Here is a 15,077-nt window from a genome sequence, read left to right as displayed (position 1 = left end):
CTGAGCCCCAAGCAGCTGCTGCCCCCTGCTCCCCCTGCTCCCCCTGCTGGGTGGACGGCCCCTCCCCACAGGCTGGCTCCTCGATGAACCCCACCCCTCTGAAGGTGGCCTGCCCACGGGGACCCCTTTGGAGGCAAGGTCGGGCCTCCTTGCTGAGTGGGCAGGGCAGGCCTGTGCACAACCCCAAGGCCCCAGAGGGAGCTGCTCCGTGTGTCCTGGGAGGGGTGGGGGTGCTGAAGTGGGGCAGGACTTGGGGGGGGCAGGAGTGTGTGTCCTCCCACAGACCTCCCCAAGGGCTCAAAGCCCAGGCAGTGTGGTGTGTCCCCCATCTTGGCGGAGCCCAGCTGTCCCCTGCCCCCACGCCCCCTGGCAGGGTCGTGGCACACCTGCCCTGCAGAATCAGGGCCTCAGCCATGAGGGCCTGTGGGGGAAGCAATGGCAGCTGGGAGCTGGGGAATGCTTACCCCTGACCCTGGGACCAAAGGGTCAGGGAACAGGGCCAGCCCGATCGTCCTCTGCTGTGGGACATGGGCCATCATGGAGCCTGCTGCTGTGCTGAGACCCCCTTTGATGAGACCCCCTTTTCCAAGCACCCCCTTTCTGAGCCTCTTTGCTGGCTCTTTCAAAGCTTCTCCTTCTAACTACCCTGGTGTCCTCAGAGAGACACTTCCCAAGGAAGCAGCCCTTCACCCCGGGCCCCCCAACATCCAGGGGCAGCTGCCACAAAGACTTCACCAGCATGGGGGGAACAAGGAACACCACTGGAAAGAAGGAAGCATGCAATTAAAGCCTAAATCACCAAATTCCAAACCCCTTCCTGGGATCCACAGCCTGCCTGGCTGGCGAGCAGGGCCGGCCAAGGCAGGGCCGGCTGACTCAGAGCTTGGACGCAGTTCTCGCAGCACAGCCGCTTGGCTGCCGGTGAGGTCACGAGGAGAAGGATGATCTCGGTGCTAAAGCACGTGGGGAGCAGAGGATCATCTGCCCAGCCCAGTGCCCCCCCACACACTCCGCAGAGGGAGCTGCTGAGGACTTGACAGGTCGCGGCCCACGCAGGTCAGATGCAGGGAGCCGCGGGAGGGCCTGGCCCAGCTGCTCATCTAGACTCTGGCCGACTGCAGCCCCACACCCTCCGTCAGCCCTTCTCCAAGCCCGGAATGGGTGCGGGGAGGCTGCTCGGTCTCTGCATCCTCTCCACACACAGCACACACTGGATCTCAGAGCCGTTCCCCGGAGAGGGTCCCAGTGGGCGCCGGAGGTGGCAGTGCTCCTGGGGAGAGGCCTTGCCTTGCGCTGGGAGAGCAAGGACCCTCCACACTGGACCCTTCCCAGCTGCTACAAAGACCCACAGGTAGCCTGTATGTTCCCCAAATGTCCGTAAGTCCCCCAGCCCACACCTCCCAGAACCGTGTCCCCACCATGGACCAGGGCTGGCCCTTGCAACTCACGAGGGTGGGTTAGGAACCGCCACTCAGCCCCCTCCTGGCTCGTGTTCCCCAGACACTGGGTGGAAGCCGGGGCCATACAGAGGCCACAGCAGGGCTCCCGGCCCAGCTAGCTGAACCCCTGATGGTGAGCGAAGGGCCCTCCACATGATGCGGGCCTCAGCTGGCCTCCCGACCACCCAGGGGCACCAGGAGTGGCCAGGACCAGCTACCCACCAGCTTTGCGGGCAACACAGATGTCATGGTTTTAAGGCACTGGGCTCAGGGCGGTTGGTCTTGTGCCCGCAGATAACCGGAGCAGACCCCAGAAGGTCCTGGTGCTGTGTGTGGGCCCCCTGGTGTGGAGCGGGCTCTGCAGCCCCGGGGTCTGAGGCGCTCGCGGGGGCCCAGGAAGGTGTCCTACCCCAAAACCAGCTCACAGGGCCGCGTGTCTGTTGGAACACCTGGGGGAGGTGCCAGAGCAGCGCAGCCTTTCCCTGGATTCCTGCCCCCCGGTGCGCTGAGTTCTCTGTAGCTGCAAACTTCGTGTTTCCCCCAGACAGTCTGGCTTTGCCACCATTTATGCCATTCCTGGACTCAGTGTGCCCTTTTGACCTGCAGATTCAAAACTTCCTTCATTCAAGGAACATTTTCCTTCTCTGTGTCCATGAGGACTCGGGCGCTTTGCCCTCCTCTGGCCTCTGCTCTGCCGCCAGCTGCCTCCCACCCTCAGAGACCCGGGGGCTCCCGCCAGGCCGGCATCTCTGCTCTTTCTCTGGTGTGCCTGGACACCGAGAACAGTGCTTGGCACATGGTAGGTGCTGAGCCCCTTTGCAGGACGAATGAGTTCTCTGCCTACCATCTGCGCCCAGGCCTGCCAGTGGGGAGCGTCCGCCATGGGCTGCCGCTGAGCACCGCCCCGAGGGGAGGCCAGCCCGTGGGCCCACCAGCGCCCTGAGTGTCGTCTCCACCTCGGCCTCCTCACCACAAAATGGAGCAAAACCTGTTTACAGGGCAGTTGTGGTAAGTAAAAGCCAATGATCTGAGACTCTCTTAGATTAGCACCAGACAAATGGAAGCTCTGACACAACACCCATCAGGACAGGCTGGGTGGTGAGGGGGTGAAGAGCAGGTGCCGACGACCTGCAGAGGGTTCCTTCTGCCCACACCCCACAGCTGCTGCACGGCCAGGGGCTCCGCTGCCCCCTTCCTTCCTCACCTGGGACCCTGGCATGGGAGCCTTCCCCCTCCTTGCCACTGCCAGCTGCTGAGGCATGGCAGAGGCAGCCAGACGCTCCTGTGGAGGTGGCACGGAGAAGGGACCTGCTCATGTCATGGCCTCTGGGTCCCATGGTGTCACAGATGGTAGGGCCAGCACTGCACACCAGAATCCTGCCGGCCAGGAGAGGTGGGGCTGGTATCTTCGCAAGGCCCCCTAGAGGACGGGAGCGCGGCCCTGTGTCTGTCTGCTGAACTCTTCCTCAAGCAGACTGCATTCTCTGTGTTCCTCAGAGCTGACGAGAAGCATCCTTGCATCTCCTAATCCCATGGCGACAGGCTTCTTTACTGCGTGTAGCCTGCTGGCCCTTCAGCCCCTGGTGCTCCCGGTGAAGAGGCAGGCCTTGCCGTCCGGTCACTGTGGAGGCAGGGCCTGCAGTGTGGGCAGCGTCCACCAGGCCCTGACACTTTGCTGCCTTCTGCACATCACCGCACCTCCTGTGCCCCCTGCCCAAGGCCGCACATCCGTGGGACCCCTGCTGGGCCCTCACCCAACCTTTCGGCTTTATCGCTTCCAGCTCGTGCCAGAGAAGCAGCCCCTCACCCCATTTTTAGCAGGTCTCGGGCAGGTTTCCTAGTGATGGATCATGGTTTTGTTTACCTGGGAATGTCTTGATTTCTTTCACTTTGGAAGGATAGGCTTTCCAGATACAAATTCTTGGTTGATTGTTTTCTTTCAGCACTTGGAGTATGTCATCCACTGCTTCTGATCCCCATGGCGTCTGGTAGGAAGTCAGCTGTCAACCCAACCGAGGATCACGTGTAGGCGACGATGGCTTCTCTCTGCTGCTTCCAAGACTCTCTCTGTCTTGTCTTTCGAGGATTGATTAGGATATGTCTTGGTGTGGGTCTCTGCATTTTCCCTACTTGGAATTAGCTGAGCTTCTTGTATATGTTTTTCATCAGTTTGGGGAAGTTTCAGCCATTATTTCTTCAAAAAATTTTTCTGCCCTTTATCCCCCTCTTCTCCTGTGATTTCAGTTATGCACATGTTGGTATGTTTGATGGTCCCACCAGTTTCATTCTTTTCATTCTTTTTTCTGTTTCTCAGACTGAGTAATCTCAACCGACCTTTTCCCCTTTTTGCTACGTCCTTTAATTCTACTTCCTCGAGTCTGCTGCTGAGCGCCTCTGGCAAATCTTTCAATTCAGTGATTGTACTTTTCAACACCAAAATTTATATTTGGTTCTCTTCTATAATTTCTATTCTTTACTGATATTCTCTATTTGGTGAAACGTCATCCTCATACCTTGATTCTTGAAACATGGCATCCTTTAGTCCTTTGAACATATTTAAGACAGTTAATTTAAAGTTTTTGTTTTCTGGTAAATCCAACATCTAAGTTTCCTCAATTACAGTTTCTATTGATTGCTTTTTCTCCCCGTGAATGGGCCATACTTTGTGTGTCTTTGCATATTTCATAATTTTTGTTGAAAACTGAACATTTTAAATAATACAATAGGTGACCACTATGCAAAACACAAGAAACAACAAATGCTGGTGAGGATGCAGAGAAATAGGAATGCTTCTACACTGTTGGTGGGACTGCAAATTGGTGCCACCACTATGGAATGCAGTAAGGAGGCTCCTCAAAAAACAAAAAATAGAAATACCATTTGACCCAGTGATTCCACTTCTAAGAATTTACCTGAAGAAAAAAAGATTCCTGATTCAAAAAGACACATGCACCCCTATGTTTATTGCAGCACTATTTACAATAGCCAAGATATGAAAGCAACCTAAGTGTCCATCAGTAGATGAATGGATAAAGGAGATGTGGTACATATATACAATGGAATATTATTCAGCCATGAGAAGAAAACAAATCCTACCATTTGCAACAACATAGATGGAGCTGGAGGGTATTATGCTCAGTGAAATAAGCCAGGTGGAGAAAGACAAGTACCAAATTATTTCACTCATTTTTGGAGTATAAGAACAAAGCACAACTGAAGGGCCCAAATAGCATTAGACTCATAGACATGGAGCAGGGACTAGTGGTTACCAAGGGAGAAGGGAGGTGGTAGGGGGCGAAGGAGAGGGACTGTTGAACCACTGTGATGTACATTTGATAATAAGAAATAGTAATAATAATAATGTAATATGGCAAATCTGGAAATCAAATTCTAGCCCCTGAGAATTTGCTGCTGTGGCTGGCTGTTACAGTTTGTTTAGTGACTTTCCTGAAGTAATTCTGTAAAATCTACATCCTTTGCATGTGTGGCAACTTAGTCTCCAGTTCGTTAGCTTAGTGGCTGATGACTGGACAGAGATTTCCCTAAATGCCTGGGCCAGTCCATCTCCCAGGCTTTGCTGTGGGACTCTCTGTGGGTTTTGGGGCACGTTTTCAATACCCAGCCAGGCAGTTGACCGTGCTGCCTTACCCCACACTTCCTGCTCGTACAGAGCCTCTGTGCTAGTCAAAGGTACAAGTGTAGGGCCTTTTCAGGTCTTTCCTAAACATGTGCCTAGCCCTAGGAATTTGGGTGGCCTTCTAGATTCCCAAGAGTATTAGAGTTTTTCAGAGCTCCCTGCAGACATCTCATCTCAGATTTTCCTAAGTTTTTTGGTTAGTCTCTTGTTTGCCTATTATCCAGCACCTCAGGCAACTGCAAAATTCACTAATTGCCTATAATTGTTTTCAACAATCACCCCTGGGGATAAAACTTTCATACTGGATAAGCTCTGAATCAATTCAAATACAGACAACCTTGAAAATGGGGTCCTCCAGGAAACCACTAAGTCAGCCAAATAATGACAATTTTCTGGAAATGCTGCTTTGAAAGAGGACCAACCCTGTTTTGTTCTATCCAGCAACTGACAGGCTATTGGATTTCACTATGAATGTGGGCTGTTAATTTTCAAGGCTACTACAAAGCTAGAGAGTGAGGATGGGTCTCTGGCAAGTCAAACACCTCATAGCTTGGTGAGGATGTGGAGAAACTGGAACCCTTGTGCACTGTTGGTGGGAGTGTAAAATGCTGCAGCCACTGTGGAAAGCAGTGTTCCTCAACAAGTTAAAAGAATCACCCCATGATCCAACTATTCCGCTGCGGGGTGCACACCCAGAAGAATTGGAACCAGGGTCTGAAAGAGACATCTGTACACTTATGTTCACAGCAGCATTATTCACAAGAGCTAAAATGTGGAAGTGACCCAAGTGTCCACTGATGGATAAATTGATAAGCAACATGTGATATAGATATAGATACATACATAATGCAATATTATTCAGCCTTAAAAAGGACATAAATTCTTCAATATGCTACCATATGGATGAACCTTGAGAACATTATGCTCAGTGAAGTAAGCCAGTCACAAAAAGATAAACACTGTGTGACTCCACTTATATGAGGTCCCTAGGTGAGTCGAATTCATAGACAAAAAGTAGGTGGTGTTTGCCGGGAGCTGGGGGTGGAGGTGGGAGTGAGTGTTTAACAGGTGCAGATTCACAAGATGAAACAAATTATTTGCATGTATGGTGGTGACGGTTGCATGGTGTGAGTGTATTTACCACCACTCAACTGTGCACCTAGAGTGGATAAGATGGTAAAAATCAACAAAGAAAACACTTCATATCTTGCTGTACTTAACCAAGATTCAGCCCATTTTCTTAACTACAACAGAAAAAAAAATACTCTCCAAAGACTGCTGTAAGCCTTTGGCTCATTCCCAGAGGACTTAAAAAGTTAGTTCTGACCATTTATGCCTGTTCTCTCAGTATTTTATGAAGGAAAGCATTTTCAGAGGTCCATCCTTTGCCATTTTGCTGCCTGGCATCTTAATCCGGATGAAGACAACATGGCAAGTCCTACCGGACAGTCAGCCCTCTGTTCACGAGCAGAGGCGGCGAAGCCTGTGCTCACAGCCAGAGGGTACATCTCCTCCCAGATCTGCGGCTCAGCAGCCGGCTGGCCTCCTAGGCACAGTGGGGTCACACAGACAGAGGGCGAGGCTGCCGACAAGACCCCCCCCAGGGCATTAGCTCCAGGCGCAGAGAGGAGAGGGGGTGGTGCTGGGGGTGTGGGGCGGGGCCAAACCCAGGACGCAGGATTCCCTGCCTGAACCAGTCTCCACCAAGCAGTACTCAGAGAAACCTGGATCCAGAAGGAAGTTAAGTGGGGGAAGGAGCGGCAGGCACGGGGCAGCTACAGGGTTCTGAGCTCGTGGGGCCAGCGGCTCCTCAGCCCAGCCCTGTGTGCAGCTTTGGAAATCATTTCTGGGAATAGCCCAGAGACTTTCTCTAGCCTCCTGACAACTCTGAGCTGCTTTACACTCTGTGGTAGACCCTGTCTGCAAACACTGGTCAGACTCTCCCTGCAGGAGCCCCATCTGAAAATAAAGCCATGGCGTGACAGGGCACGGCTAAGTGTGACCAGGGCTCCCCTGGCCCGTGGTTAGGAGGCGTTTTTACCTGTAGGGCAGGGAGAAGTGTGTGGGAAGGGTTCATTAGGTGGTGTAGCTGCCAATGCAAAGGCCCTGGGGCGGAACAAGCTGGCCGTGTCCTGGGACAGTGGGCAGGAGAGCAGGCAAGGGGCATGCCCGTGGACTGTTTGCCCATTGCTAGCAAGATTCAGCCCTCAGGGACAGAGGCTGCCGTTGGAAAATGTGTGTGTGCAGTCTGTGGTGTCTGGCGGGAACGAGGCCCTGGGTCAACGTCTGGTGAGAGGACCAGCGAGCAGACAGATGTGCCTGTGTGGTGGGCAGGCCCCCCTAGGGAACCACACAATGGCGCCTGGGTCTGGGTGCTCTGGAGGAGACAGCATGCCCCCCTGGGGCTCCCAGCCTGGGCCAGTGTGGGCCTGTGCCACGCCCGGGAGGGGCCTGAAAGAGCCCTTGTTGTGCCAGCCTCAGGCCCCTCCCCCAGACTCTAAGTGGAATGCTGTGAAGCCTTCCCTGTCCAGCTGGAAGCCCAGCACCCCTCAGGGGGCATCCTGGGCTCTGCCCCGGAGGCAGGGCCACAGTGTGGGGAACAGGTAAGGCGACACAGAGCACCCAGCTGGAAAGAGATTTCACTACTGCCCAGGGTCCACCGTTAGCGACACATCTGGAATGAAGACCCCTGTGAATCTGCAAACAGCCTGGAAAGTTGTGCCCATCGATTGTCCATTGTGCACTTTGCTCATCCGAGCTGCAGCAGTCCATGAGGTTGGGGGTCAGGGCACAAGGGGTGCCCCTGTAGCCTTTGAGAGTTGGGGGAGGGGGCAGACAGACCTGGTGAACTGCATTCAGACAGGACTTCTCTGCAACTGGGGCAAGTAGGGGTGGGCTGCAGACAGGGAGCATGGGGGTGCAGATGCAGAGTGGGGGGGCAGACAGGAGTGTAGTGGGTGCAGAGGCCTGGCCTGCAGCCACAGCCTGAGCCTTGTTCCCCTGAAAGCCCCTCAAGGGTGACGGACCAGAAGTGACTCCCCAGGAAGGGGCCTTGTTACTGGCTCAGCCGACTAACCGAGCACCCACTCATCAGCTGAAGCTGCCTACAGATGTCCCTGCCCTTGCCACTCCACCCAGCCTTAGGGAGCAGGGCTTTTGTCTGTTGGGGTCACTTCTGTGATCCCAACCCTGAGCCCCAGGAAGCATCTGACATGTGCTAATGAGTGGATGAACTTAGAGTTGAGGGTGGAGACATACAGAGGAACCCCTCTGTTTGTGGGGTCACCTTACAAAGTGTTTCTCAAGTGCTACCCCACTTGGTCCTCTGTGGGAGGCAAGATACAGTGTCCTGGTTTGCAGAAGAGGAGTTTGAGGGACAGAGTGGTTTACTCAGAGGTCAGCTGACTCCCTGCTGGCCAGGCTCGAGCTGAGGCCCCGCCCACACCCATCCCAGGCCTCCCTCCCTCCCTCCCGTCCCCGTGCCACTGTGTCCCAGGAACAGTGCTGAGAGAGGAACTCTCAGGTGCTGTTGTGGGGCACTGTGCCTTCAGAGGAAGCTCCTCCCCAGGGAGCCCCAGGCAGGTAGCGAGGGAGGGCTCCAGGCCTCCATCCCTCTGGCCTCTCGGCCCCCAGGCACCCCCTCATCGCAAGGCCTTTCCACGTGGGTGCAGGATCCTGGGAGAGGGGCCTCCTGCAAGTTAGGGTGAGCCCTGAGGACACCTCTGGCCACTGGGGAGCAGGCGAGACCTGGACTGGTCCTGAGTCCAGGGATCCCAGGCCTGGTTCCTGCTTTCTCTCCTCAGACCCCATCAGCCACTTCAGGAACAAAACTGAGACGCCCGTCGGCCCCTCTCGGGAGCGCGTGTGCCCCTGCAGAGGCTGCCTGCCGCCCACCCTAGCTGCAAGCCAAAGGCAGTGCTTCCTTCCCTGACAGCAGCCCGCCCGGCCAGGGACGCCCCGTGGGGCCCTGAGGGCCAGAGAAAGTTCTGCACAAACGTGAACCAGGCCACTTTTCTCATGAAAGTTTTCTTTTTGTAAAATCTAATTGTTTTTCATAAAACATTATGCTATTTTTGTTAACATGTAATAGGTTTATTTTTGTTACTTTTAAGGGAACGTTGTTATGATTTCCAATGTGGCAAATATCCCTTGGGGTTCCCAGTGACCGTCAGGAGTGCAGGGGGCCTGAGACCAAGTGCTTGAGGACCACAGTCAGAACGTCTTTACGCTGAGGACCTGTGCCCAAATGGGTGCTCACCACTAACCAAGCAACATCATTTGTTTTTGTTTGCATTCTATTCTTGATTCTATTTATTTTCTCTTCTTTTTTGAATATGTGAAACATTCACATGGTTCCAAAATCCAGGCTGAGTTGCCCCCTGGGCCGTGCAGCGGTGACCTTCAGGATCTGCTAGCCTTGCCCTTCGGGCTGGCCAGGGGTCCTCGGAGGTCCCTCCACAATGTAAAGTGGGCCGGGGCCCCAGGGAAGCCTTTGGCCTCGGGGAGGGCATGGCCTGGGGCAGGGCGGCGACCCTGAGCGTTCCACCTGCGGGGCTCTGACTCCCCCGGGGGCCAGCATCAGACGGCGGCCAGCAGGGCGGGCCGCTCGGCTGCCCTGTTGCCGGGAAGGAGGTGGCTGTGTTTGCCGACACCCAGAGCCCCAGGGTCAGGGCGCCCGTTTCCCCAGCCATCTCCCGCACTTGGGCCTGTGTCCGACCCAAGGTGCCCTCAGGCCCCACCTGCCCAGAGGGTGCCCCTGCCCAGTTCTGCTGGCAGCCTCGCGGCAGCACCACCTCCGGGGAGACTAGGAGGAGCCTGACGGGAGAGGGGAGAAGGGAAAGGGGGAGGGGAGGCGGGCGAGAGAGACAGAGAAGGGTGCGGCCGGAGCGGAGCGTGACCTCAGTGCCGGGGAGCTTCTGCTCGGCGCCAGAGGGCGGGCCGCTCGGGCGCTCGGTCCCTTCCCTCCCTGCCGCGCCCGTCCACCGCTCTCCGGCGGCCGCGGTGGGAGAGCCGGGGCCTCATTGGCCCGCCGGCCCGACCTTGGCCTAAATCAGAGCGCTGGGCTTTTGCTCGGGCCATCTGCCCGCAGCCCGGCCGCACGCCCTGCGGCCGCTCCCGCCGGGTGAGTACCGCGTGCGCCTCTCCCCCAGACCGGCCCGGGCCCCCTGGCGAAGAGCCGCAGCGCCGCGAGAGGGAGGCCCGTCCGGCGTCCAGCCCCGGGCCAGCGCCCACCAGGTTCGGAGCTCCCGCGCACAGTCCCGGGGACGCCGCACGGCGTCGCTGCCCCGGGCGGAGCCGCCGTGTCGGTGGCCGAAGGTGCTGGGCGCCCGGCGTTCCCGCAGCTGCGACCCGACAGCCCCGAGGGCCAGCGCCCGGGGCCGCCCTCGGGGTCCCCGCCGGGCGTCGGCCACAGCGGTGCCAGCCCGGGGCCCTCTCCGTCCCCTCGCAGGTGATGGGAGCCGCGGGCCTGGCCGCTGCTCGGGGCGGCGCCCCCTGGGCTCTCCTCCTGGCCGCACTGGGCGCCGCGGCGGCTCAGCCGGGAGGCGAGGAGTCCATCTGCACCGCCGGGCCGCTGGCTCGGTACCGCGTCACCTTCACGGGCAAGTGGAGCCAGCCGGCCTTCCCGAAGCAGTACCCCCTGTTCCGGCCGCCCGCGCAGTGGTCCTCCCTGCTGGGTAAGCGCGGCCCGCACCCCCGCGCGCACCGGCCTCTCGCTGGGGGACGCTCCCCACTCAGGCCTGGGCTGGGGGCGCGGCGCGTGCAGGGCTCTTGCCCGGCGCGCGGCGGCTCACGCGGCGGCCGCGCCCACAGGGGCCGCGCACAGCCCCGACTACAGCCTGTGGAGGAAGAACCGGCGCGCCAGCAACGGGCTGCGGGACTTCGCGGAGCGCGGCGAGGCCTGGGCCCTGATGAGGGAGATGGAGCTGGCGGGGGAGCGGCTGCAGAGCGTGCACGCCGTGTTCTCCGCGCCCGCCGTGCCCAGCGGCACGGGGCAGACGGCCGCGGAGCTCGAGGCGCACGCCCGGCACTCGCTGGTGAGCGGCCGGGCGGCCCGGGAGGGGGCGGGCGGGCGGGCGCCGCGCTGACGCGCCGCGCCCCAGGTGTCCTTCGTGGTCCGCATCGTTCCCAGCCCCGACTGGTTCGTGGGCGTCGACAGCCTGGACCTGTGTGACGGCGACCGCTGGCGGGAGCAGGTGGCCCTGGATCTTCACCCCCACGACGCCGGCACAGACAGCGGCTTCACCTTCTCCTCCCCCAACTTCGCGACCATCCCGCAGGGCACGGTGACCGAGGTGAGGGCCCCGCGGACGCGCGGGCTCCCGGGGGCCTGGGGCCACACCTTCCAGTCGGAGCGCCCGTGCCGGTTCTGCCGGACGGGAGAGACCCTCCGGAGGGAGAGGGCAGTGGGTGCGCCTGGCTGAGGCGGGCCCTTTGCGGCTGCTTCCCAGGCCTGAGCCCCGGGCGCGCAGCTGGGGTCAGCGATCCACGCCGACTGGGCCCGGGAGCGGCCTTCCGGTTCTGCCCTGTGCCGACCCCTCTGTGCCCCGCAGATAACGTCCTCCTCTCCCAGCCACCCGGCCAACTCCTTCTACTACCCACGGTTGAAGTCCCTGCCTCCTATCGCCAGAGTGACCCTGGTGCGGCTCCCGCACAGCCCCAGGGGCTTTGTCCCGCCTGCCCCGGGCCTGGCAGGCTGGGACAACGAGGCCACGGACAGCCTCTCAGGTGAGCCCGGCTCCCACATCACCGAGGGCCTCCCGTTCCCTGCCCTTGACACACAGCCTGGGTGCCTGGGGCCCTGCTCCTGGGAGCCCCCATACCCACCACCACCACACAGGCAGAGGTACCGCTCAGCATGTGTCGCAGGAGGACCCATTCAGACCTCTGCCATGGCAGGCAGTCGCCCACACAGAGTGCCTGTGCCCAACCTTATCCCTCGGCCTTAGAATGATGCTCAAAAGTGGGCACCCACCTGCAGATGCAGAAAATGACAGAGGCCAGAAAATGCCCAAAAGGCAATGCCTGTGACGGGGCAGTCACAGCACTGGGCATCTGCCACTTTCCCAGAGGCCACGCCCATTGCCCACTCGCAAACCCATGAAGGGCGATGGGCTGCGCCATCCTGCCAGGCCTGTCTGCCCCACGTGGCACCTCCAGAGCATCCCAGAGCAAGCTGGGGTCGCAGAGCTGGGGGGTGGGGCCCACCTCCAAACCACCATGGGTGTGGTGCCCACAGCAAGCTGGGCCAGGCCACCAGGGCTGCCAGGGACCACGGGGTGTGAAGGACCTGAACCAGGGAGACCCCTGCTGGTGACGCTCAGGACACCATGCTTCCTGGGTGGAGAGACCCTGATGTGTGACCTCAAAAGGGCCCAACACGCTGGGTGTGGCGCCGGCGAGTTCTGAGATCTGGAACTTGGTTGATTCAAACTCCAAACTAAAGACTTAGTTCTTGCACAACATTTGCAACTAAAAGCCTTTTATGCCTGTACCTAAGGGGGCCTCATCCCTCGTCTGGCCCATGTCCCAGCTGGCAGGGAAGAACACATCATTAAGTGCGTCCTGGCAGGGTTGGTGAGGAGGTAGCAAAGGTGGCCCCACCTGCGGGAGAGGGTCTCTGCACATGGGTGCTGGGCAGCGTGTGGCCTGCTGTCAGTAATGAACAGGGAGCAGGCAGTGGCAACCCTGTCAGCCTGGGCCCCATCTCAGAGCATGTTCACTGCGGGCCTTCACTGCCCCTTGGGCACCAACCCCAAGCCCAGGGCCTCAGGCTGGTGGGAGGGTCTTGTGTGGGGAGCCACATGCTCCCAGCCACGTGTTAACTCTGCTCTGCATGGTGGTCGGGGAGACTGTGTCACCTCGCTGCTATAAACAGGACCCATAACCCAGGGCTCCTTCTCCACTCCCGACGAGACATGGTCCCGCTGGTGGGGGACCTCCCGCCAGCAGCACCTCCCCACACGAGTGCTTACATCTCTCCTGTGCCTGGTCCAGTTCCAGAAACGCCTCTGGACTGCGAGGTGTCCCTGTGGTCATCCTGGGGGCTGTGTGGGGGTCCCTGCGGCAAGCTGGGAGCCAAGAACAGGACTCGCTACATCCGCGTGCAGCCGGCCAACCACGGGGTGCCCTGCCCTGAGCTCCAGGAGGAGGCGGAGTGTGTCCCTGACAGCTGTGTCTGAGCCCTCGCCGCCAGGCCTTTCCGGTTGCTGGGGTCAGGGCCACAGCCAAGCGGGGATCGCCTCACCTGCCTGTGCTCGGCCGCGGACAGGCCCCGGCAGACGCGCTGGCGGTCAGGACACATGGGAGGCGCCTCCTGTGCGGACTTTCCTCCCAGACACCTGTCTGGAGTGTGCACCCCTGACTCAGCTCAGGGGCCTCTGCTGCCATGCCCTGGCTGGTCACTGCCACGCGGGAGGCTGTCTTCCCTGCAGGGGGCCTGTACCCAGTGCCCCTCGGACGCTGCAGAACCACACACCCAGGCACAGGATCCCACACCCCACGTGGCTGTGAAGCGCCTTGGACCTGGTCGTCCACACAGCTGCTGGCGCACAGCCCACCGCCAGCCCTGCTCCTCAGAGAGGCTGCCACCGGGCAGGAGACCTGTGGGAGCTAAGCGGGGCAGGCGCCAATGCCTCACTGTGGCCTTGCCCTTTTACTGGTGTCTCTGCACTTGAATAAAGACTAGTTGTTCCTGACACCATGGCACCGTCTCATTTCCTGGAGGGGCGGCGGTATGGGCCAAGCCCCAGCCTTCAGGGAGTGGCACACTGCGGGCATTAGGGCTGAAGGCGGCCAGATGCAGCGTGAAGGCCCAGAGCACCACAGCCCAGAGGAGCAGCCCCCATAGGGTGCCCTGGGCGGTGGCCACCCCTGGTGCCAGTCCACCCAGGCTCCGCCTCGCTGATGAGCCTGGGAGCCCACTGCTCATCTGCTCTGGCCCCATCCCTCCCGCCAGCACCAGTCCTTCCGCTGGTTCTCAGGTGGCAGGGGGCGGGAGGGCCTGCTTCCTGCTCCTGGGACACTTCCAGACCAACCTTCCCCCTGCTTGGACCTGTAAGTCAGACCCCAAGCCATGGGCCTGCCCCCTGGCTCGGCCCCTGGCCCCCAGTACCCGTCCCCAGGATCTGCTCCCATCCTCTGCCCCACAGCACCCCACCCCTCTCCCGGTGCCCCACCTACCTTGCCTCCCTCCCTCCCACCTGCTGCACTGCTCGGATCCTCACCCTGAGCCCAGCCTTGCTGACTGGGCCTCCGCTGCGCACCACAGATGACCCAGCCGGCTCGGTCAGGACGCCCAGTGCCCTCTGCATCCGCGTGCACCCACTGGGTCATTCCATGGCTTGGAACCCCCATTCAACACACTGAGTTCCTTTGGCCCCTGGGAACCCCCTGGTCCCCCCCTGGCTGGGTGATGCCCCTCCATCCGCTTTGATGGTAACCCTCTCCTCCCTGACAGCCCTCCCTGCAGGCTTAGTGTCAGGCCCTTCTATCCTCTACTGAGGCTCACTTCCTGGGGTCATTCCTCCCAGGGGTCACCATGAACCCTTACCTTGGGGAGAAAGGAGTGAAAGTAGCTGCCTGTGACCCATTTCTCCCGCAGTGGGGTACTGGGGTTGAAGGCCTAGCTAAGGCATTGGACACATGCGATTCCTGCATGTCCTGTTGAACAGAGGGCACTGTTTGCTAAGAGGAGGGACTTGTCTGGAGAGAGTTCCAGCACACGCTGTCTGGATTTATGAGCATTTAACCTTGGGCACTGCTTGGATATACTTCTTGACCCAGCATTCCCCACGAGGCACCAGCCTGCACACCCCCCTGAAGCTAAAAAGGGGCCTGGCCTCCAGGCGGCTGCACCTGAGCCCTGTGCTCAGCTCCCTGTGTTTTCCTGAATCGCCACACTAGGTGACATTTCTTGCCAGCAGAGATCTGCCTGCTCACAGCCCCCACCCAGCCCTGTAAGGCCCAGTGAGCGGCTTTGGGATGAAGGACATGTACCTGGC

General features: G+C 59.3%; 1 protein-coding gene and 1 long non-coding RNA gene across 5 annotated transcripts; both read left to right on the top strand.

The window, feature by feature from the left end:
• The first annotated feature begins 936 nt into the window (after positions 1–936).
• On the top strand, positions 937–4,732 carry LOC140849676 (uncharacterized). 3 transcript variants are annotated; one of them, XR_012131858.1, is made up of 3 exons: positions 937–1,351; positions 1,734–2,447; positions 3,383–4,732. It is a non-coding gene; the product is annotated as an uncharacterized lncRNA (long non-coding RNA). The 3 variants fall into 3 exon arrangements; XR_012131860.1 differs by having other exon boundaries at positions 948–1,351; positions 2,046–2,447; positions 3,383–4,731; XR_012131859.1 differs by having other exon boundaries at positions 987–1,351; positions 2,297–2,447; positions 3,383–4,727.
• A 5,193-nt stretch (positions 4,733–9,925) lies between these two features.
• On the top strand, positions 9,926–13,772 carry SPON2 (spondin 2). 2 transcript variants are annotated; one of them, XM_036991665.2, is made up of 6 exons: positions 9,926–10,198; positions 10,526–10,751; positions 10,888–11,111; positions 11,178–11,369; positions 11,628–11,802; positions 13,072–13,772. In XM_036991665.2, the coding sequence occupies exons 2-6, from the start codon at positions 10,529–10,531 to the stop codon at positions 13,254–13,256; spliced, it is 999 nt and encodes a 332-aa protein (XP_036847560.1). In that variant the 5' UTR covers positions 9,926–10,198; positions 10,526–10,528; the 3' UTR covers positions 13,257–13,772. The 2 variants fall into 2 exon arrangements, with proteins under 2 accessions (XP_036847560.1, XP_036847554.1); XM_036991659.2 differs by having other exon boundaries at positions 9,926–10,311.
• Positions 13,773–15,077: the final 1,305 nt, after the last annotated feature.

Source organism: Manis javanica, chromosome 5, assembly GCF_040802235.1.
Source record: "Manis javanica isolate MJ-LG chromosome 5, MJ_LKY, whole genome shotgun sequence".
Classification (NCBI taxonomy): Eukaryota; Metazoa; Chordata; class Mammalia; order Pholidota; family Manidae; genus Manis; species Manis javanica.
The sequence above is the reverse complement of the archived record's forward strand: the minus strand, read 5'-3'. Positions and strand labels throughout refer to the sequence as shown.

Coding starts and splice junctions, on each gene's coding strand:
- SPON2 (XM_036991665.2), top strand. CDS start 10,529: ATGGGAGCCGCGGGCCTGGCCGCTGCTCGGGGCGGCGCCCCCTGGGCT. Junction 10,752..10,887: donor GCAGTGGTCCTCCCTGCTGG/GTAAGCGCGGCC, acceptor CCGCGCCCACAG/GGGCCGCGCACAGCCCCGAC. Junction 11,112..11,177: donor CGCACGCCCGGCACTCGCTG/GTGAGCGGCCGG, acceptor GCCGCGCCCCAG/GTGTCCTTCGTGGTCCGCAT.